The following is a 23,822-nucleotide window of genomic DNA, read 5'->3' on the forward strand; positions in this document are numbered from 1 at the left end:
CGAATTATAACAATAAAGTAATCATTGATTCAGAATAGATTTTTAAAACAAATTATTAAAGTAAACAAACAAATTTGTAATAAATAAACTAAATATATTAGTGCATTAACAACTAACCGACAGTAGGATTTCAAGGTATGCGTACCTTCTTCTTCTTCTTCTTCTTTTTTTTTTTCCAGTATGATCGTGAAAAGAAAACAGAAAACAACTTCAAAAAGGAAAATCTGAGAGTTTTCAGATTTTATATTACGTCTAAAGGCGCGTTTTTTATCGTTTGTTTTGCCTTTATTTAGAAATATCATGTTCTTCGCACTTAAACCATAAAATTCAATTCAACAGCGATTTCACATAATATTTAAAAGAGGATAACTTTAGAATTCCCAACACACACTCTCACGTGTAGGAGCTATTTTTTTTTAAATCTTAAACTTTAGGGTTAGTTTAAGTTTCTTAGCTTAAGCCGATTTAGGATTAGTTTAAGCTCCTTTGCTTAAGCCGATTTAAGGTTAGTTTAAGCTCCTTAGCTTAAGCTAATCGTAAATTGACTGCGCGCAGCTTAGTTCAGCCGAAAAATATCAGTTTAAACTGAAAGGGGTCGAACACCGAACTAGAGAGCTAATTTTAAACTCGCAGCATAAACATCGGAACTTGATCCGCTACTACTACCCTTTTGAACACCAGCAACGCAACAGCTTAAATACAATTTCTGAAACACGTTGAGAATTTGCATCTTGTCATACATAATTTACATTCCGGCAGGAAACTTAAATCAGGATTGACAGTAAAGTTAAACTAAAAATAACTGGTTAGAATAAAATTAATCCTTACAATATTTCCCGCCAGAATTTAAGTATTTGAAAATAAGGTCTGTAAATGAAATGTTTGTTAAAATTTAAATTCTAAACTTTCAAAGACAGCCTTACTATATAAATGCTACTTAAATACTTTAATTTTTAAAATTTAACAATAGAAATTCCAAGAACATAATTTTCATCTTTCAACATAATTTTCATCAACATAATTTTCATCTTAATTTGTTGAGATTCATGTCTTTTCAATGGGTCTGGAAGGAAACTAATATTAGTTGAAGATTTTGATAATACATGTATTTGAATAGGCAATTTATGAATTTTCATTTACATTTTCCACAAGTTTAACATTTTCCCTCCACCAGCTGTATAGCATATGCATGTACTGAATTTTCATCGCACGTGAAAAATGGGGTTGATTTAATAACAATATCACCACCTGAGCGACAACCTACACGCACTAGACTTCTAGACTTTAACGGACTCACTAGACATCAACGGACAGCCTATTTTCAAACACATCCTATATTCAATATTCGTTAACTTTGTGTTCTCCGGAGAGCGCATTTAAAATACCTAAACTAGCTTTCAAATTTTCCTCTTGCTAACTTTTACATTTCACCAAATTTTAAATTTCTAATTCTGCATATTTTTCCAAATTTTTTTATAAACATTACACATTCTTTTCATTCAGAAACAGACATATACATTAAAATAGTGTTGAAAAATACTATATATATAAAAGTTTTCAGTTTCTTACATCCAAAATTTAAACAAAGTTGTTAAGAATAAATCATTTTATCTCGTCAAATTGCATAAAACAGTCTCTTGACTAAACGGCGTAATTCTTGAAACGAACAAAAATTTCATAGATAAATTCATAGATAATAAATTTTTCCGCTACTAGCTGCAACAACTTATAACACCTCGCTTGAGGCAAAAACAGTTAGATAAATCTTAACAAGCACTTTGAATACTTTTTCAGGCATACTGAATACTTGAAAAATGAAGTCAAATTTTACTTATCTTTTTTAATTGTTTTAGTCTGTTATGTGTTTCTGGACAAACGTCTCCCACGAAGGAAGTGTTCTTGTCGTTGCTACCTACTGACGTCTGGATGGCCGTTGTTCATCAGGTACGGGCTCGAACTTCCTTTTCGAGCACGCTCTTCTATCCGCCTTGACATCCTAGAGAAATTATTCTCCTGAGATTGTACTTTCCTTCCCTGGGAACACGTCGTCCGGGGTTTGCGGTGGAATACAGTCCGTTCTGCTGTATGTTCGCGTTCGTCCAGACATTGCCGCTTGCCGGAGAACCCTCTTGTGTCTTCCGCCGGCTGCGGTTGACTCGTGCCCGCTAGAAATCTGGTTGTTGTCGTTGCTTCATAAAGCATTGCGGCTTTCCTTTTGCAGACCGCTGGTGGAACTCTGGTAGCTTTCGTTTGTTCATAGAGTGTTGCGGCTTTCCTCCCGCCGATCGCTGGTTAATTTCTTTATATTCGACATCTGAAACTCCGGAGAGGGTCTGCGCATGTCGCGTCCATGTTGCTTGGTTTAATCTAAGTTATTTCAGTACTTCTCACCACCATATGATAATGAGGAATACCCAAAGCTGAAGACTTTCCAGCTCATAATTCCTTGTAAACTAAAATCTTATATTCTCTTAATTAGGTGAAACCCAATAATGTGGCCTCCAGAAGAAAGAATGCGCTCTGTCTTACAATCCGAAACGTTCGACAATACTCTCAAAACTGATTTGCATCTTCGTGAGGAAACGGAAAAGGTGTGTGTGTGTGTGTGTGTGTGTAATTACGGCAAAGCCTCGAGGGCTATCTGCCTAAGAGGAGGGATGCCTTCGTGGAGGACTTTCTAAGGGAAACTGGCTCGTATACACGTTACACATGGGGAAAACCACGAAAACGCCCATGCAGCCAGCCCGTTCACGGGATTCGAACCTCGGACCGAACTACCAGTGTTCAGCGACTTTACCGCTCGGCCGCTGGTGGGCGAAACGGAAAAGGAAAAGTTAGACAGTAAAGATCATAAACCATAATAGTTAAACTAAATCATAATAAATGGTTAGTTAAAATAATAAATAACCTGAAAGGTTTCAGATTTTAACTGTCACCCGAAAGGGCATGTTATGGTTTTTTACGCTCTCGCTGAGATCGAAGCCTACCAGTCTGATGTTATACTCACTCCTACTAACCCATTTTTATTAAACTTTTGTGTGTTTATTTTATTTACTAAATATCACGTTCTTGGCACTTACACCACATAAAATTTTAATTCAATAACAAAACCGCAAAATATTTAAAAACAGGATATTTTCAGTATTTCCAATAAACAACCTCGCGCGCTTGTCATAAAAATGTTCTATTCCGTACAGTGTTGCTACTGCTCGCTTTGAATCGTTGAGTTTTTCAATAACAAATTTGTTCAAGTTTCGCAAAATATGAAATAGATAATAAAACAAATTCAAAGCACAAAATTCGGGCTTCCAGGTGCCCATGTTATGATGGAGGATTACGTTGTTCAAAATTTAATGGTTTTAGGTACCGTCGTTTTTTACAATGCGAGAAACATATAATACATGGCTATAATATTTGGTGGCAACAATTTGAAAAGAGATACAACGCATTTAAGTGTTTCGACGCAAAACGCCGTTTTGAAACAAATATCCCATTCCAGACTAACGTCCTTTTTGGGCTAATAACCTAAAACTTAAATTCTAAAGATATCCGATACTAATTCTAAAGGTATCCGATGAAAAATATTTGTAACTTCCACGAACCAGATTGTTTATCAATTGGTGAAGCGTTAGATATTTAATTTTTGTTCTAGATGCAATCTGCTTGTTACTGACTAAGCAATTTTAGAAGCAAAAGCTGTTCCTTTTTTCTGGTTAATTACTCGCTGGACCAAAGAAAATTATACTAGCTGAATTTATTAATTCTGTAGTAGCAATTTTAGGCAACTACTTATTCACAATTTTATTAATTTTAGGATGCGCCAGCGACTAGTTATTTGAAAAATGAAGCGTACAACAAAAGTGATTGGACAGAAAGTTGAGGTTAGAAACTAATAGCTGTATGGCAACACGAGCACTGTGATTTTGCTGATGAATGTTATTAGGCGTAATTGTGAAGAAAGTGTTCTCTAATAATACAGTTTAAAAAGACAAAAAAAAATTATATGTAGGAATGAGTCCAAGAGCCAATCAATAAATTGCGAGCTTGGCAAGTGTATCAAAAACATTAACAAACCCCATTTGTTGCGACGTTAAAATGTAAATCTTTTTTTTTTCTTTTTGTAGATTGCATATTGTTGGGGACGTGCTTCTGCTATTGAGGAAACGGTTAGGCTTTCTGCTGAATCCTTGATCTCAGAAAGACAATCTTTGTGTTGTAAATTTTCCACGGTATATTAATACCAATATATTTGTCTAATTAATATTCTGATTAATTAGGCACTAATCGGCTGATCTTGTCGTCCTCAGGCTCATTTCGAATTTCTTTTGAAGTTCTACGACATCTCAAGAACCTAAGAAAATAAATAAGTTAATGAATAAAAGAAACGTTTGTCTATAACTTCACCCGTAATTCGCGATCAACTATACAAAGTTACCTCTAGAAATATGGGAAATGTATAGATAAAATGACTCCAATAATTCTCCGACAGCGATGGAATTTCACAGATAAACTTAGGTAAAGTTGTGTCCTTTTCATAGTAGTATCAAACGTGCACGTCCAGGGAAATGAGGTTTTTTCTATTTTAGAGACCGTTTTTATGTTTTTAGAAGTACGCAACCAACAAGAGAGATAGAAAGAAGCACACTGCTTCATTCTAAATGCAATGTTATCCGTGTTCCAAATATGGTCTTGATTTTTTTCATAGCTTCTTTAGTCGTAGATAAATTTTGCCTCATTCAATAGAGGTAATTCGGTTTCAAATTCACAAAAGTACGCAATTTTCTGAAGTGGACCGACATTTGGATTAGAATGTATCTTATTAAATTTAGAAATGGACTTGTGACTCAAGACTACTCCAAGGTATTTTTAAAATAACTGGCTTAAAATGAAGTCAATTATTTCAGGAACACCTTTGCATTCAATGAGCAATTTCCACCAAATATGTTTATTAGTTTACGTATTCAAAAGATATCCAAAAGGCCGGTCGATATCCTGTGTTTTATCTCGTCCTAAATAATTACAATTCTACTTTCATTTGTAACGGCCGTACTGTTAACAAATGGACGAATTCATTCAGCATAAAGTTCAAACGCGTTGTTAAACACATACCGCGTTAGCCCATTTATTGTATCTGCATTCAGAATCAGTTCGACGCTTGTGTTCGGAATGCAGATTGTTATGTACTGCATAAAGGCGTCATTAATTCGCTATGTTATATCTGGCGAAAATAAAGATCTTAGTGAATGATGAGTTCTTTTTGATTCTTGTTTGGACAGAGGAAACGACGATTAATCAGAACGATTGTTTTCGCCATGGAGAGACACCCTTCATCCTCTTTTCCTGTGCAAATGTCGGAGAAATCTCCTCCTCCTTAAAATCTTGGATACGGTCATTAATTTACAGAAGTTCCTGCTGAGAGGACATATTCTGCGAATTTGTTAAATGTTGCGGAGTTCGGCAATTGTTGACCGATTTTTTTGGGCACTGCACTTAATGTAGGTTATGTGCTGCCATTATTGAAGTCCATTCTTGACATTTTCGTTTTTTACAGATGTACGGATTGAAAACTATATTAGGATATTTTTACCAAGAACCAATCATATTTGAATATATAATGGGATTACTAGTTTAAGTATACCATACACCATATATTTTGTACAAAGACAGAGTCATAGTATCTTCAAAATACTTATACTATTGCTTAATTTAACAGTATCTTGTATATTTTGTTAGGTTAATCTTATCTGTCAGTTGATAATTCTGCAACTTTGAAGTGCAGTTGAAATTGATTTGTTTTATTAGGTTATGGCAAAGCCCAGTAGTGTCATTTGCCAAGGGGAAAGGTTCCTTTGTGGGAACGTTCTGAGAAAAAGTGCATTGTACTCAATTAATGGGATTCTCACATTTATCACACGCAGTAGCAAATTAAGCAAATGCAAATTAAGCAATTATCATGATTTAAACATTTACTATAGTTTCTGTTTTCCGCAGTCCTCTCTGGAATGAGAACTGGTCATTTGAAAATTTAAATAGAGTATTTTTAATATTATAGAATTAAAGCTTCTATTAACTACGCCAGCAGTTTGCGTTCTATCATATAGCTCTATTAGCGAATATTTCGGCTTTAGCCGTTCTACTAGCCGAAGATAATAGGTACAATTTAAAATACTTTTTATTTGTACGCACAAATACCAGTTGCGCCTTTTGTTCAATTAAGGAACTAATAAAAGGGTTTTTTAAAACTTTCTTAGGAATTTTTGTTATAGCACTTCAGAAGGAGTGGTAATTTGCTTGTCAGTTTAATAGGGTCGGTCAGAAGGATTTTAAGTTAATATACGCAACTAGGTTACAATTGGACGTGATATAGAGTAATAATTAGATACGCTACAAGAAAGCTATTTCTTCCAGCTGTAGTTTGGAAGGAAGGTATCTAACAGAAATAGTTCAGTTGTTGAGGGTACGTAACCGCGACATTTTTACAACCTTGTTTCTTCTGCATTTTTTGTATCGCGTAGGACAGTAAAGAAAGAATATAATAATTATACGTGATCTTCACGTATGACAACCAGTCATGTTTGTTAAAAAGAAAACTTCCCGGAAAGGTTACTTTACTTAAAAGTTAAACTAACTGTAGCTAATAGGTCTGATAATAGTTTTATGCTCGTGTAAAACCATGAAACTCCTATGCAGCCAGACCTTTTAAAGGGGTTAGAACCCTTCTCGAATTACTGATGTTCAGCGATCTTATCCGCTCCTTTGGCATTGCCTTTAAAGTACGAAACAAAACTTAGCCGTATGTGGTATGTAATGATACTGGCTAATTATAGTTAAAATTTTTTTCTTTTTTGTTATATGCAGTTTACATTAGTTTTTGACCCATTTTTACAGAGCCAAGGTTCTAGCCATTTTGCCCACATACATATCTGCGTCAAAAAACGTTATTTTGCAAAAATAGATTTGGATGTTTCTTATTTAATGTTGAAGCAAATTTCTACAAATTTTTAACACACTTTACAATTGCAGAACCTCAGTCTTCACGTTACTTATATTTTTAAATAAAATTTTTTGTAAAAAACTTCAAATAAATTTAATGGAATCTTATACCACCGGATAGACTGTAAGATACTAAAGGAATGAAGAATAATTTTCTTACGTTCTGAAGTTATATTAGTTTATTTTAATGAGATAAAGGACACGGGCATATTTGTCTGGCGGGAGATAAGATTTCGTGGAGGAATTTCTAAGAGAAACTGACTCTGACTATTTACTTTGAACCTGGAGAAAACAGTGAACACTAATCATGTAACAAGCCTATTCGTCTGCGATGAAACCCAAGTGGAACTCCGAGTATTCTTCGAGTACTTGGTATTTTACTCCAGCACTTAATAGTCACTTATTACTTAGTGGTCCGGTTAGCGCTCTCATTTGTTACTTTTTATATTTTCCTCCTTGTCTATTAAGAAAAGTATAACACAAAATATGTATAAAACTCTTTGGCCATTACCTTAATCACATATTTGCCGCAACATACTTACCTTTACTCATTTTTAATACTAAATTACTTCGCACTTTTAATATACTATGTTATTAAAGAGATTAAAACTGAAAAATTATATCTATGGCAGAATTTTATTTCCAATGGCGAGCACTTGCCTAAACATTGGCATTGGCAATGTTTAGGCAAGTGCTAACTGCTAAGGCCAACTACTAAGGCATTGGCAACTACTAAGGCCAGAAGTGGTGGCCATTTTAGTGTGGCGGCATCTAATAGGCGTCCACCTTTGCCTTCTATGAAGAGACAGACAATTTTTCATCCATGCTTTCTCCGGGATTCGAACCCAGGCCTTCGGTATTGTAGTCAGACTCCCCTAACCATTTCCATTTCCATTTCCATTGACGGAAGACGCGAGCACTGTACCTTAACCATAGGGTGAATCAGTTCAGCACCGCGCCCTACAAGATCTACAGCAGACAAAGAGGCCACACGAGAGCCGCGCACAGACAGACCATGCCCAACGCCGGATCCACCCAGGGCAGTTCAACGAACCAAAGGCTTATAGGGGACCCACACCCCGTCGCCCAGGCGTCAGATTTATTAAAGAATTATTTACATGGACAAACAAGGGCATAGAGAGATACAATTGAGTAAAGTACATTAATAATATATCAAGGATTGTACAAATTTAACAATAAGAGGTAAAGACTCCCCTAACCACTGGGCGGCCTATCACAGCATTTTGATCACGTGATCCGTAACACTTTCAAGAAGACGAATGCCTATCAGCCCGCTATTAACCTGGCGGAAGTCGCACCAAGAAAAGTTACTAGAGTGGGCGCGTGGGGTATCACATACCCCAATATTTAAAATATGATAAAAATAGTGTTATTTAGTTTTAAAACTGTTTTTTTTTTGTTCTCGTCTATTATAAATACGTGAATAATAACTGGGTATAAAAAATTAATTTCCGAAATAATCTTAGAGTTAAAATTAAGATAAATGAAAATAATAAAAAATAAACATCATGCCTCTAAGTTTCATTGCATCTCTAAACACCATGCTTATTTTATTTCTTCACACTTTGAACGACATACATTCATGCGTTCTTGGCACAGAATGTTTTCACATTTTAAACATTGCATTCATGTTCTTCTGTCCTTGGCGCGAGGGCAAAATATTTATCACATCTTTCATACTTAGTTGTTTCGAATTTCATGTATTCGTTTTAATTCTTCGTCGAAACTTCTGCTTTTGTTTTGCATGCAGTACGTCAATTTCTTGGTAAAATATTAATTTCTGATTCTTTGTTCAATACTTTTTTTCATTAATTGTAATACTAAGTTCTTCAAAAACAGACTTCTGTTTCTGTTTGGTGGATTAGCAGTTGAATGTAATATAATTCAAGCATTTATTACAGCAAGATTCAGTGCAGGAAAGAAAATTACCATTGGCCACCTCCTTGTTATTCAGGAAATTGAATAATTGGCTGATATTTCATGCCCCATATCCACTGCTCCTTTAGTCATATTATTAAAACATATAATTCCTGACGTTTTATTTTATCCAATAGTTATCATCTATAGTATGATCGTTATATAATGTTGAAAGCATAAGAACAGTTTTTCGTTTTTTAGGAACATCAGGAATTAATGTTTTATCTTTTTCGAAACCAAAACATTGTAGAAAATATTCTTAGTTTCATCTTCAGTTTCCGAAATGCAATCTTCATTGCTTTCAAATATTTCTTATAAATCTGACATGCGTTGCATCTCCAGTTCATAGGGACTCATTCTTTTTACCATAATGCAGTTAGAAATTTTTAAGAATTTAATGTCAAGTACTTTAAATTCACTTGCGAGTAGAAATATTTACTGTTACACTCTAGAAATCAATTTCTGAACTAAATATTCCCTTAGAAAAACACTTACACGGACAGGCGCGTGGAGTGTGTCATACCCCAGTTCCAACAAAATACCGATAAATCTTTTTCTGAAACACACAGGCAAAGAAAAAGGGGTTCTGAAAGTCAACCACAACTAGAAACTCAGCTACTGAAAGCAGCACAGAATTTCAGTTTCACAAGTTAGGAATATTCCACTTTTATGTAGGGTTGGGGTATGATACACCCCACGCGCTTTCCCTCGGGATGAAAGACTTATCTATATTTGAAAAAGAAATGAAACTAAAGATCTCTTAGAATGTAAAAACTTACCAACATAGCTCACTTATTCTTCTACACGCAATATTATTGCTGATTAAACATTTTATTTCTAACTATACTCCGCAGGCAAACAAAGAAAAAATGCACTTTACTAGTGTCAAGAAATTTTTTTGTGCGCTAATGTAACGCGTGTTGTCAATTCGCGTATCCTAACTGAAATATCACAAGCCATTGCGACGCTTTTAGCGAATGATGAAGCCCCACCAATGGGCAATGGTTAAGACTGCTGAATATTGGGAATTCAACCTCGGGCTCTTATCCCGGCAAACGGGCTAGATGGATGGTGTTATTGTGAGTTTTCCCGTGCGTAATGTGGACACGAGCCAGTTTCTTTAGAAAGTCCTCCACGAAGGCATTCTTCTTCTTAGGCACGAAGGCATCCCTCTTCCGTAGACAGACAGGTCTCACATACTTTTTTCATATTCCAATAATCCACTGGAAGTCGAATATAATCCATCTTACCCAGTTTGAAGTATTTAATGCATTCCGTTTATAACTGGCGTTAGAAGTAAAAAGGTTAAAAAAAATGGAGTATCCATAAAAGAAATTATTCTGGGGTATTAACTGAATTTTAAACGACGAAGGAAGTGATAACATACGAATGATACGTAAAAAGTGAATAAGTTTAGATCATTTAAATTTCTATCTGATTATCTATGATATTAAAAATTTGTGCGCGCCTGTCTATTTGTTTAATAACAATATCTCCCCGGAACGGCGAGGAATGTTTTTTTCCAGGTAGGTAACACCCCTGGGTTTCAAAAATTCGTACGAAGCCATTTCGATCATCCTCATCTTCGTACGGCTTTAATCAGCGGGGATATTAATTAAACACTCTGAAAACGGTAGGTTTCGCACTGAATTTTTCGAGTGCCAACAGTGTGGCGCGCTGAAGATAAAACAGCTTTATTTCGAAAAGGCCATACTCGCTTTCAAAATCGTAGAGTTTGTTAGTCACCATTTCTAAATATAAAACATATTATTACTATGTACGGTCGTATTTTGACTTTGAAGAAAGCCTGCGATTGCTCATTACGTCAGGGTATGTCGAAAATATTTCGTTAATGTCAGTATTTTGAATAAATAATTGTTGTTGGCAACTTTTTTGTTTCAGGTTAGAATAATTGAAGCGGCATGTTCTTATCACGTTAATTCTTTTACTGATACTGACTTAAAATTGAATTCATGAAGTCATGCGTATAATTATTAACCTGAAGTGCCAACAGTTTTTATTTCCCGGTTTAACAATAAAAAATAATTTACAAATTGGTTATTGCTTGGAAAGAATAGAATTATCTGATTTCGTTCATACTGAAATAATGTTTCTATGCATTTTGTTTTCAGGCGTATATATTTTCCTTTGGCCGAAGCCGGGCTTTCCTGATAGTTTTCATTTAAAATCAGAGATTATAAGCATCCTCGTGATTTTATTTTTGGTCACATTATAGTAGCTGAAATTATGTTTTAAAAGCTAAAATGCATTTAAACTAAAACTCGTAAATTACAATGTTTTACATAATTATTGTTTTAATATTTTAGAATCCTGTATTACATTATTAACGTACGAATGAAAGCTAAAAATTAAAATTATATCTCCACTTATTTTATTGAGAATACGTTTGAACCTATTAGAGCTACTCAAATTAGGTAATACTTCTGCTTTTTAACATATGAGTAGAATAAAATACCTCTAATAGAGCGGTTCTTAACTTTTTGACTAACGTCGATCATCTAAACAAAAATTGAAAACTTTTAGGTCCACTACTACAAAGTTTTACTACCACCACCACTTTTGACCAAAACTCAGATCGCATAAATGTATGAGTGTTAGAGAAAAAACTTCAATCAGGATGTTGGGGTTTTAATTTTTGAATTTAATAGTTAAAAATACTTTGCTTCTTTGCGTACCACCAGTTGAGAACCCCTGCTCTAATAAATAGTATCATAATAATAGGAAATGCAACAAACCTAGATGCATCCTGTCTTCAAATTTCACACGGAAATTCTTTAATTTAAATAAGTAGTCCATCAACCATATATTACAATTAAAGACGCAATGGTATTAAGGGTCCCGAATCTGTATGATTTATTTCGTGATGTTTAAAGCATTTTCTAAGACTTTAGAAACATAAATTTTAGCAAATATTTAAATCCACACCTTTCGCTCTTTTATACATTATTCATAATTTATATTGCTATTATTATAATTAGTTTTGTAGTAGATAATTTTTATAGGTGAGGAAGGTTTTCCTGATTGCTCTGAAAAGTAGTCCCAGACAAAAATCCAAATAAAACTTTGATTTATCCTAACTATTGCTGGATTTCTTGAATATGAGAAAAAGTCGTTTCCTGAAGCTATATAAAGCCACTTTTCGTTGTTTGAAAACAGCAACAAACAGTTTCGTTGCCCCTCTCCCAGAGCGGGAGGAAGTAAAAAATGTAAAAAAAGCTTCTGTTTAATGCAAAAGATAAATACTGCACTTGTAATATCTCTACATATAATAAAACAAAGAGTCTGTCTCTGTGTGTGTGTGTGTGTGTGTGTGTGTATCTTTCGTTCGCGCTGCGCGTAAGCTAATAGAACCCACGGCTACGAAATTTGGTACATAGGTGCATCTAGACAAGAGCCAGTGCACCTCGAAGCGATTTTTTTGAAATTCGAATTAGAATTTTTTTTATTTTATGTTTTGTGACGAAATCGCGTCATTTTGAGATATAATGGGCTATAGGAAAGTGAGATTTTACTCTACGCACTCCATTTTCACATCGTCATGAAACGTAGGCCCTTAGCTATTTTACGAACTTAAAATAAATTTTGTGTTTCAATAAATCGATTACATAAGAATTTATTTAACAAAGTGAGCTTATCACTTTCTCAACGGGATTTTTTCTAAAAAAGTTTATGTTTAAAAATGTACAGTTTATTTTTCTTTGCTTTTTGGACACGTTAAACTTTCATCCTTGCGACTGCTTTTACAAAAAGAATTTTGGAAAACTGATATTTCGTATTTAAAAAAAAAAAAATTAAATGAAGCTTCCGAGTACACTTCTCACATCTCACATCTTTAAAAATGTGATTTTGGCAACAATTTTCCTTTCTTATTGTTGTTGATAGATTTTTGATGAAATCGCATCATTTTGAATAGTTTCATGCTTTTAGAAAAATGGGTTTGGCAACAATTTTGCATCGTATTTCTTATGTCACTGTTTTTAAGAGATTGGCATATTTTATTGTCATTTTTTTATATATATAATACATTTTTATTGATGTTTTTTATAAAGTTGTTTTGCAGAGTAGAATTCTGCGCGGAATGTTTTGTTTTTTGACTTTCTTTCATGTTATTTTTTGGTTATTTCACTGTTTGTAAGATACTGAAAAGTTTTGCAGGATTTTTTTTCTTCAGCGGAATGTTGGTTAATTTTTTTATTAGGATAAAATAATATTTCTATTAAGGGATATAGCTTATTTCATTGTAATTTTTTTCGTGTTTTTCCCCATGTGTAACGTGTATACGAGCCAGTTTCCCTTAGAAAGTCCTCCACGAAAGGCATCCCTCCCCTTAGGCAGATAGTCCTAGTGTGCTTTGCCATAATTAAATACACCAACATCATTTTAATTTTTGGTGCTACTTTGGTAGACCGGTTGCACGGATTTTGGCGATTTTTATTTTGGCGCTTAATACGACTTATGGTAAACCCATTGCTGGATAAGTTATTTATGGTAACCGATACTTTGTTATCATTTTATTTAAAAAATAATGCGTTTTATTATGCATAAATTCCGTGTTTTAAATATTATTTATGGCTTCTAAATATTAAAAATCAATTTAATTTTGCATTTTTATTTGAAATAAAAATTTTGTTGTTTATAATATTTTATATAATTTTATGTTGCGGATGATGTAATCAATGACGTCACCTTACTTAAAAAGTAATTGGTTTTATTAATATCTATAAATTTAATCTAATGTTTTAAACATTATTTATGGCTGTTAAATATTAAAATACAATTTAATTTTGCATTTGTTTTAAAAATGATTTTATTATGAATGATTATTTAAATAATTTTAATTCTATGTGGGATGTAATCAGCCCAGATTGGTTACTGAATATCTGTGCATTACCACGCCATTTTTAAATTTTATTACTCATCTCTTCGAATTCCACAGATTTCAAATGGAATGGATATGTTCGTTTCGAAGATGAATGTTGTTATTGGTAATTACCAAGAATGATTGGTATCGGAATAAAAAAATTGCCCTTTGAGACCTTATTTTGGCCAACCTGGCTTTCCTAATCAAAGATTTATTTATAAATTGTTAATAGCGTCAGAGGAAATTTATTTTAAATTTTTGGAGAAAACCTCGCTATTGCTTTTTCAATGAAGTGCGAGAGATGTGGATCACAGATGAAGATCGTTAGAAGACTTTTTTTTGTGTGTGTTACTTATCAATATACGATAGGTTAAATACTTTAAGAAAATGTATGTACGTAAATTTCTTTTACTTTATAATTGTATACTTCAACTTTTATTAAAAAAATAATACAATGTTTTCAAAAATTCCTGAGATATTTATTGCCGCATATGTTTTAATGTTAAATAATGAAATCCTATACAACTTATTTTAAAGTATTTAAGTTATATTTGAATTCTTTTAAACGTTGGTATGATGTTTTTAATTCGATATTCAATTAAGGTAATATTTTAATCCAATTAAATGTTGGCGCAATGTTGTAGCTGTGTTTTTATTCTATTATAATATGAAAGTAATAATTTAACCTTACTTTAGCATTTTATACTCTTAGTAAATGTATTTATTTACATTTGCCAGCCATCTTAAAAAACAACGTTTTCAACAAAAAATTAATCCATTATTTTTACGATATTTATTTTTTTAAACTTTCTAATACTTTACTATATGCGTAAAATATGTAAAAACAGCATTTTTCAAGATGGCTGATGAATGTAAAAACCGCGCCAACAATTGCGCCAATGTAAATCGCCAAAAATCCGGGCAACCGTCTACCAAAGCAGCATCTAATTTTATTCTCTTGAAAATATAAGATAAAATATCATTAATTATTCTTTGCTTTTCAGAATTTTTTGTTGTTTGTATTCTTTTATATTATTTTTTGCTCATTTCACTGTTTTTAAGATGTTGAAAAGTTTTGAGTGATTTTTTTAGGAAACAAAGTTCTTAACCTCCTTTATACCATTTGAGTTCTTAAGATTTTGCAAAGGGAAATTGGTTAATTTATTTATTAGGAAAATTAATATTTGTATTAAAGAATATTGCATATTTCATTGTAATTGTGTTATACGTAATAACTTTTTTATGAAGTTTTTCTGCAGAGTAAAATTCTATGCAGTTTTTAAATTAAACGTTTGGTGTTCCCTTCAGCCATTTTTCCGGTACATTTAAAAGCGAGACGAAGGCTGGCAGCGAAGCTGCCAGTATTATATAAAAGCACCATCCAATTTAAAAGGGATCTTGATTTAAAATAATGGCGATGAATACGTTTCCAGAATATGGCTGTCTTTTAATCGTAAATTTCAATTAAAATATATAATATAATGCTAATTTAGTTGCACATTACTTGTCTGAGTTATGGCTTCATATGTGATAGTAACAACCCTCCCTTGCGAAAGGGAATCTAAATCCTCCTCGATGAGACTTTTAGCCAAACGTTTAATGTAAATCCCAGGATGCCGAAGGCTGAGAAATTTTGCCTTTTGTTTCTGGCGTAAAAGCATTGCCTTAATTATAGTGTACTGTTTAAACATATCTTTCCGTAATCCCTATTTTTTTAAAGGATATAGCTAGATTGCTTCTTTTTCTCTATGCTAAACTGGTATTTATTTTTAATACAAAAAAGAAACTTTATTTTCCCTTTTATCGGATGTTATCTTGTCCAATATTACATACATAAAGAAATAAATCACTTTCTTTTCTTTAAAAATTAATTTCAAATTCCTTTTTTATAAGTAAACGATGAAGTTATTTTACGTTTTTCTAAAAGCCATTTTCTGTTTCAAATAAGTAAAGAAATTTCATTCTGATTACTTAATGCCTTAAATGAAGAAATAAGATTAAGCAGTACCTAATTAATTTTCCAGTAATGTTTACAGGTTAGCTGTTTATCGAACATTTACAACTCGGTCATCTAAACTGAATAGATAACTTCTGAAATATATACACTATGTTATATTATTTTTAAAATTATTTAAATCAATGGAAAAAAAGTCACGTAAATTAAATTAACAATATTATTTTTAACGTCGCTTAGAATATACAAAAGTCGGTTCTGATAATTGCAGTTCTAATATAATTAATTTCTCAACCATTAACACGTTTGATTACTGAGAATATTATCACGTTTTGAAACTCCATTTTGCTATAGCGGAGGATTTGTTACCATGCGTCCTGGCTCTAGTGTTTGCGCAACCTATATTTGGTAGCAAATACCTATTGTTTTTAAAGCTGTTTGTAGAACATTTGTCGATAGATGGCACTTGCTAAGTTCATTGTTCATTTCGGTTCGGCTGATGCCGAGACTCTATCTAAAGTCCTTTATCACCGCCTTTGGTTCTCTATTTTCAGCTTGATAATTTGAGGCATGGTACTTCGGTTGATAAAGCTAAAAATGCACTTCGAGAAATGAAGTAGCAATGTTTTCAATATATGAGACATTAATGTACTATATCTGTAACAATGTGTCTGTAACAAATGTACTATATCTGTATATGTTTTTCTTTAGTGCAGTATCAGTTAGATAATGATTACGTAGTAAAATGCTACATATTTTAATTAACTGAGACATGCTTGAGGGAATTAAACTGAAAATATAAAGCGTATTGCGATATAGTGTTCGTAGAACATATTTCTAAACTTGAAGGGCATTCTACTAATATCGCAAAGAAAATGCTACTTCCATTTTCACCGAATTTCGTGACCTGACAAAACAATGTTTTTCATTGCATTTGCGGAAAGTATTTGCTGCAAAGCTTCTGCGCAGGAGCTCAATTGAAAGATAAATTTCACAACTGTGTATCACAAGATTAAGTCTTCTTTTAATTTAATAAGTGCAAAAGCATCCGTGTGGCATTAAATTATGACAAAATCATATCGCATCACTTTATTTCTACTCTACTATCGAAAAATATACTTTCGATTACAAATGAAAATAATACATCATTTAAATTATATCATTTTTAAATTGTGAACTTTACCCTATCTTTTTATCGGTTCCTCACCCGTATAGCTATAATATTTATTAAAATTTCATTTTTTTTCAGTGTGTAAAATAAAACAATACGCATCAGCATATGATGATAATTGACAGAATTATTTGATTTCAAATAATTTTATGGTACTTTTTGCATCGCCACACAGCTCTCATTTTGGTTTTCCTTGATTAAAGAACAAGTTAGTACGGTTTGAAATTGACTCTACTGGCTGTTATCATTCTGTGATATTCTTGTGTAGCATTCTATTAATTTATAATTTTGTTGCGTTTTAGAATTTCGAAAGTGATTTCGCATGAGTAATTACACATTTCGAAATACTGAATATTTAACAAAAACGTTTTATTACTTTAGGAACATAACGTAACAGTGATGTGAAATATTTTTGTAATTTGTACAGATAATGTTAATAGTTTTCGATATGCCTATACTGAAGGCCTCTAGTATATTCTGCAGCACTGATTGGGTATTCCATATGTGACAAGATTTACATTGATCTGCACTTTTTACTTCATTCCTCGAAGGAATGCTCGGCATTTCATCTGCAAACATTCGAGACCTTTTTTCTAACAAGTTATTTCATTTTTAGTTAGGTTCAGATTTAAATATTTCGCTCCTTAATTCAGTAAGAACCCTAAATATTTAATACAAATTATTTCAGATTTTAAAATTAAATATCTGGGAAATTGTTTTGGTACAAGGGTCAAACGTTTTCTGTTTCATATTTGAATAAAGCTTTTACTAAATGTATCTACATAGTACTGGGACCATATAAAGAGTTATGTTTCGTAGTTTTTATAAAACTGGCTTACTTAATATAAAACTACTAAAACACAAATGCTGGCTTTATTCATAATAAATTTTCAAGTGAAAGCGTACGTCTATAATCAACAGTTGCGAAAATAATGGTCGTTTGATAGGATGAATAATTTACCTTCTATATTTGTTAATTAGAAAGTATAAGAGACTACGTCTAATTCTAATAACTAGTACAGATACTAATTCAGAACTGCAAATGAATTTGTGGTTTTGCAGCTGAGGATGGTGGTTCGGTAAAACCATCGAAAGTAGTCCTGTGAAAATTTTGTAAATATAACGCTGATTTTTGTTGTTTGACTTCTGAATTAGTATTTAGTCGGTGTGTTATTGTGTCTTAATTAACTAGTATAGATATTTGAAACTATAGATTTCAGTTTATGTAAATTTAGATAAATGCATTAAGGGGAATCATGCACCTTAAACCCATAAGATCTTCGAATACGTGACTGTTGCAAGAACTGGGATAACTTACTTATTTTGAAAGCAATTACTTCCAACTTTTTACAGCTGACTACATAATACAGCTACTTTCTGAAATAGTCATCAGAACGTTTGTGTTGCCACAATTATTTTTACAATTTAATCCGCTTTGTGACAACATTTTTCGTCATGTTTCTACCTTGCGCGCACAGTTTAAAATATTCTGTTGCATAATTTAATTCCATATTTAATATATAGCTTTTATAACATTTGGAAACTACTGTGAACCTAAAATTCTAAAAATTCCATGTTAAATTTTTATTTTATTTGGAGTTGAGTTTATAAAATGTATTTTATTAAAAAAAATTTGTAATGTTTTCGTCCATAAAATTTTTCAATATTAAAATATTTATCAGATTTTTGGTTCAGTTAGAAAATAATGCCCATATAAAGAATTCCATTAAATTTCAAGTATGTACCGTTAGCCATTTTTAAAATATCATGCGCGCAAGGTGGAAACATGGCGAAATATTTTGTCACAAAGAGGATTAAATTACAAAAATATTTGTGGCAACACAAACTTTCTGGTTACTAGTTTCCAGAGCAACTATATTATGTAGTCAGCTGTAAAAGGTTGGAAGTAATTGCTTTTAAAATAAATAAAATATCTATCCCAATTCTTGCAACAGTCACATATTGGAAGTTCATGAGTGGTTTAAGATGTATGAGCCCCCTTAAAGAGGAAAAATAATTTACTTCTTTATCAGAATATTTTTAGTTAAGTCTAAAATTAAACATTTTTAGTTGGGCATTCTCAAAAAATATATATTAAGAAATAGTCAGAATTTTGAGAGAACTAGAACTTATTGCTTAAAACTGTCACGCAAATGCAATAGTTACATTCAATTGATTAAAATGTTTCTTTGACAGTTTTGATTTATGAGCCTAGGTTACCTCACGATTTTAAATTATTCATGTATAATTTTTTAAGGGACATTCTGCTTTCTGTTATAATGCACCAACAGATTGGCACTACGCCAGTACAGTCTTAGAGTGAGTAGTAGTAAGCGCTAGTAAAGGAATGTGATGTCGATCTTCCTGCATACGGCTGGATGTATTTTCATATTTTAAATAAAATAAAGAGATATATAAAATAAAATGTAAGAAATATTAATGTGTGGTAAAGCTAACAACGAGAACAATAGAGTTCACATTCCTTATTCCTTACCACGCGCATTCATAGTGTAAGTGGAAACACATGCGTCTAGCAAACGGGAGAACCGATGTTCAAGTACTAGTGAGACATCACTGAATTTTTGGTTTTCTTACGTCGACAAAGCTAATGACCATGTACATTAAAACGTTGTAACGCTTCAGCACTTTTTAACATTTTCACTTTTTAGGTTATTTAATTTAAATATTTAAATTTGAAATGTCTTTCCATGTATTTTATCTCTCTATACAGCAATAAGCGAAAGACAGAAACACTCGTGCTGTCTGAATAATTTTATACGATTGCAATAAATTACTTAATATCCACAACTATTTGACATATATTCTCAAACATAATTGTCACTTTTTTTTCTTTTTAGCCTTTTACGGTGTCAAGAAGGTCAAAGGCCTTATTCGGAACAAAACTCTTCCATTTCGGAGGTGATTGGTCCTAAGCCTCTTGATGGGCAAGTATCCTTGGATGAACTCAAAGTCACTGTTCTTTGATAACGTTAGTTTCTAAACTAGACGAAAAAATTTGTACCACAAGAGTATTAGAAATCTAACAACACAGCAAAACAGAAACAGGATTTCTCGAAATTCATCTAGTATTCGGATGAACCAAACGGAGCAAGATCATAGAGCTCCTTTTTGAATTTACTACAAGGAACCTTTTTTTAAATAAAAGGAAATATCAAACCATTAGATACAGCTTTGCTTCAGATTTCTGGTATTATTTCTGTCAAGCAATTCATTGAAGCTATATGAGCAATGACGAAAAAAAAAAAATTCGAACCTTGACAATCGTGCTTTATTTTTTAACAGCTACTGGTTATGTACATGATTTTTTGCTGTTCCAATGCTTACAGAGGAATAGATGGAGGAAGAATATGTTCTTTTTTTTTATTATTTTAAGGATGAAGATTAAACCAAGCATATGTCAATTCGAACATCAATGGCACATTAAATCTCTGAATATCCAAGGCAATACAACAGTTATTCTGCTAGTATCTGGAAAGAATAGCAGACCCAAAGAATGCACACATTGCGTCGAATCACATTTGAACTCATTTTGACGTCATTCAAACCTTCAATCAATTCAGTGGCAAATAGTTGTTATGCAGCGACAAGAATTTACATCATAATGTCTGGCAATACGAATCATCTGGGATAAAGAATATAGTCACTGGATTATGGATGAACGTGTGATAACTAGTGGTACTCAATAAATAGTATACCGTCTTGAACAACTGTAATGTTACTCATTTGATGTATCATCGCAATGATTTCAACATCTCGTTGACTTGACGTCATATCGAAACTCCACAGCTATGTGTGCTCATGAAGGAGCTGTGCGTTGATCGACAGGCAGTCCAACATTTTGACACTTCATTTTATGTAAAAAATATGTTCTGTTTCGGGCACCTATTTCTTAAACGCATTTTTATCTACAATTCTAAAACCATGCATCGCTTATAACAGAACTTGGATATCCTAATTTTTGTTTCATTATACAGTCAAAAGTCGTTAATTCGGACACCCATAATCCGGAATGATCTATAATCCGGACCTCAAAGCTACAAACTTTCTGCGCATGCGTCAATTTCACACATGCGCGTAAGACCTTTATGGCTGCGAATATGCGTGTGCGCGTGCGCAAAATACGTTTATGAATGCGCGTTTAATGTATAACGGACGGTATAAGCTAAGCTAAAATTTTCTAATTCAGTTAATGTTGCAGATTGCGTTGTTCCTTAATCTTCGAAATGGATTCGGCTTATTATTTTTTGCAGACTGTTAGAGCAATTTTATAAAAGTAAGCTTGAACTTTCGATTATGTCAAATAGAATTTCTGATATATATTTACTAATGTGTATATTACTAATGTGTAAAGGATCTACAGAGCGAAAGTTTGTTTCGAAGTCTACATATTAGACGAAAAGTGGAATTGCTGCAAAAAATGGGTAAAGGCATATCCTCTGTTTATCTAAACTTTAACGTTTGTTTATCTAAACTTTGTTTATCTTTAGCGCGGCGGCGCGCAAGGAATTGAAAGTTGATCTGTCAGCACTATCCTTATCTTCAGGGCAGATGTTTTTATTTTATTTGTCTTATAATTCCTTACTAAATGTAGTATTTCACCTCGATGTACTCCGTCTTTGATAAGATTTAAATCAAATTCCTCGTCATTATAATTCGCTTCCGATAGCGAAGAAAGTAACAGATGTTATTGAAAACGAAAAAATTTCGACTGACAAATTAGTCGGTATTCTCGACACAGCAATTATAGGACTTAAACAGCGGAACTTTGTAACTGAACAAGAAATTATGTCTGTTTATAGAATTAAAGAGAATGTATTATCACATAAAAAACGAAGCAACTTAAGTAACTTACATTGAAAGAGATGTTTAATAAAGTAAACAAATAAATATTAAGCTTTTTTTTTTTTTTTTTTTTTTTTTTTTTGTAAATTTTGATACCCTTTAGATCATAATTGTTCTTTATTTCATAAATTACTGTTTCATATTTTTAATTTTATAATTTCTGGATGCCATCTTTCCAGATTTAAACTGATGATCTATAATCCGGAAAAATCAATAATCCGGAATCGCCGAAGTCCCGACGAGTCCGGATTAACGACTTTTGACTGTATAAAAAGCATTTTTTTTAAAGAAATGAATTCTTCGTAGGTAATACCTAGGTAATAGTTAAGTAAGGTCCATATTTCTAAAAGCAGATACGGCACTTTTTTATAAATAATTACTCCAGAATTGCTTAAGAAAATGAAGAGGGATGAATAAGAATCGTCTGTCACATTTGAGTACATTATTTAAAAAAAAAATATTATCCAAATTCTTTACTATTGTAACAAAATACCTAAAGTAAGGAACTAAAATGTAATTATGTAATGACATATTTCGTTATTTTAAACACTTATATAAACAAAACAGCCTGGAATATGGCCAAGTTGTAAAATTCCTTTGCATTGGTAATATTACCTTTTCATATTTGTACCTTTGAAATCTTTATGGCAAAGTTTTTCTTTTAAGATAGTTCTTTCCCTTATTTAACAGATTATGCAACTTCTAGATATTCTCCGTTGGTTTTATCAACGAGCTTTAGACCTTAAAATAGCGATATATCTGTTCGCAGATGCAAACTGTACATGGCATCTTTTAACACCACATCATAAAACATTCAGAAATTAGGAAATGAGAATACTAAATTTACTTTTCTGTAAGCTAAATATTTTATGTTTTGCAAGTGAAGAAATTCTTTATAATAAAAATCATTGACATCCAAACTTCGAAATTTGCAGCCAATATAGTTACGAGTTCATCGTCTTTTGAGTGGGTTAACGGTTTTAACTATGCCTTTCATAAGCATATATATGCAAATTTTTTTTTCCGGTGGCATATCAGCTAATTTAAAATCCTGATTTAGTCAAAAACGGGAAGAAATTTTCAAATCGTTTTTTTCTAATATACTGTAAAAGATGTACATCACAGCATAGAGGAAATTTGAAATTTTAATGCCGTTGAGAGATCATGCAATTAATGTGATCATTACGTATTGCTCCACAGTCATTGAAACGGTATTCAGTTTTATACTGTACGCCCGTTAATTGCTGTCTACACGCAATAGTGCCACACGATTTCAAGAATTTCGTATTTCCGATCGTGAAGAGAAGCAAACATAGTTGGAAAATGCATAACTATGTATCAACTAACAATAGGTAAAATAAAATCTGATGACCAGACATACTATTGACTCTAGGCAAGATTATATATTTCACATTTTTTAATAAAGATCGAGAACTGTTTGCGTTGACGTAGCGTCTAATGAAGCAGATAACATCTGACGTTGAAGAGAAGCAAAGTGATTCGATTCTGGCTAAAAACAATCTTAGAGTATAACCAATTACCAAATTTCCGGTCACAGTTTATTCTGGAGTGAAAAAGGATTCTGTACTCTTCGTTGACAAAAATGACGCCAAAATATTTACCTTCGGCGAGCCTCTCAAATTCGAAGACAACGCACGGATTTTCCACAGACTCTATACCTACGGTGAAGGGTTATTACTGTTCAACTTGGTTGTTCACCGATGCCATCTGAATTTGGTAATTAGAACCAACTGTTGTTGATAAAAACATGTTTTATGTTGCAAATGGCGATGTTTGCCGATAGATGATGTCATGGAAAGTCGATGTAAATTGCTGCTCTACTAATGCTGAGGCTCGATGTTGGATGCTCTGTTACCATGGGTTGAAGACTCGAATGATTATCGTAGAAATGCACTTACAGCCGAAGAACTAAGAAAGCAATATCTATTGCTCCAGCAAAGTATCCTCATTGAGAATAACTTTACTAAACAGATAGACTATGGATTTATTAAATAAATAAA

General features: G+C 32.6%; 1 protein-coding gene across 1 annotated transcript in view; it reads left to right on the forward strand.

Annotated features, from left to right (window-relative positions):
* LOC118204361 (beta-alanine transporter-like) overlaps window positions 1-21,846 on the forward strand; it is a 226,722-nt gene extending 204,876 nt beyond the window's left edge. Inside the window, exon 11 of the mRNA XM_085826048.1 lies at window positions 19,797-21,846. Within this exon, the coding sequence (XP_085682174.1) occupies window positions 19,797-19,923 (127 nt within the window). The 3' untranslated portion in view covers window positions 19,924-21,846. The remainder of the gene's footprint in view (window positions 1-19,796) is intronic.
* The last annotated feature ends 1,976 nt before the right edge of the window (window positions 21,847-23,822 follow it).

The sequence above is a fragment of the Stegodyphus dumicola genome, chromosome 10 (genome assembly GCF_044657685.1).
Source record: "Stegodyphus dumicola isolate Sdum_Otavi_A_Nest chromosome 10, ASM4465768v1".
Classification (NCBI taxonomy): Eukaryota; Metazoa; Arthropoda; class Arachnida; order Araneae; family Eresidae; genus Stegodyphus; species Stegodyphus dumicola.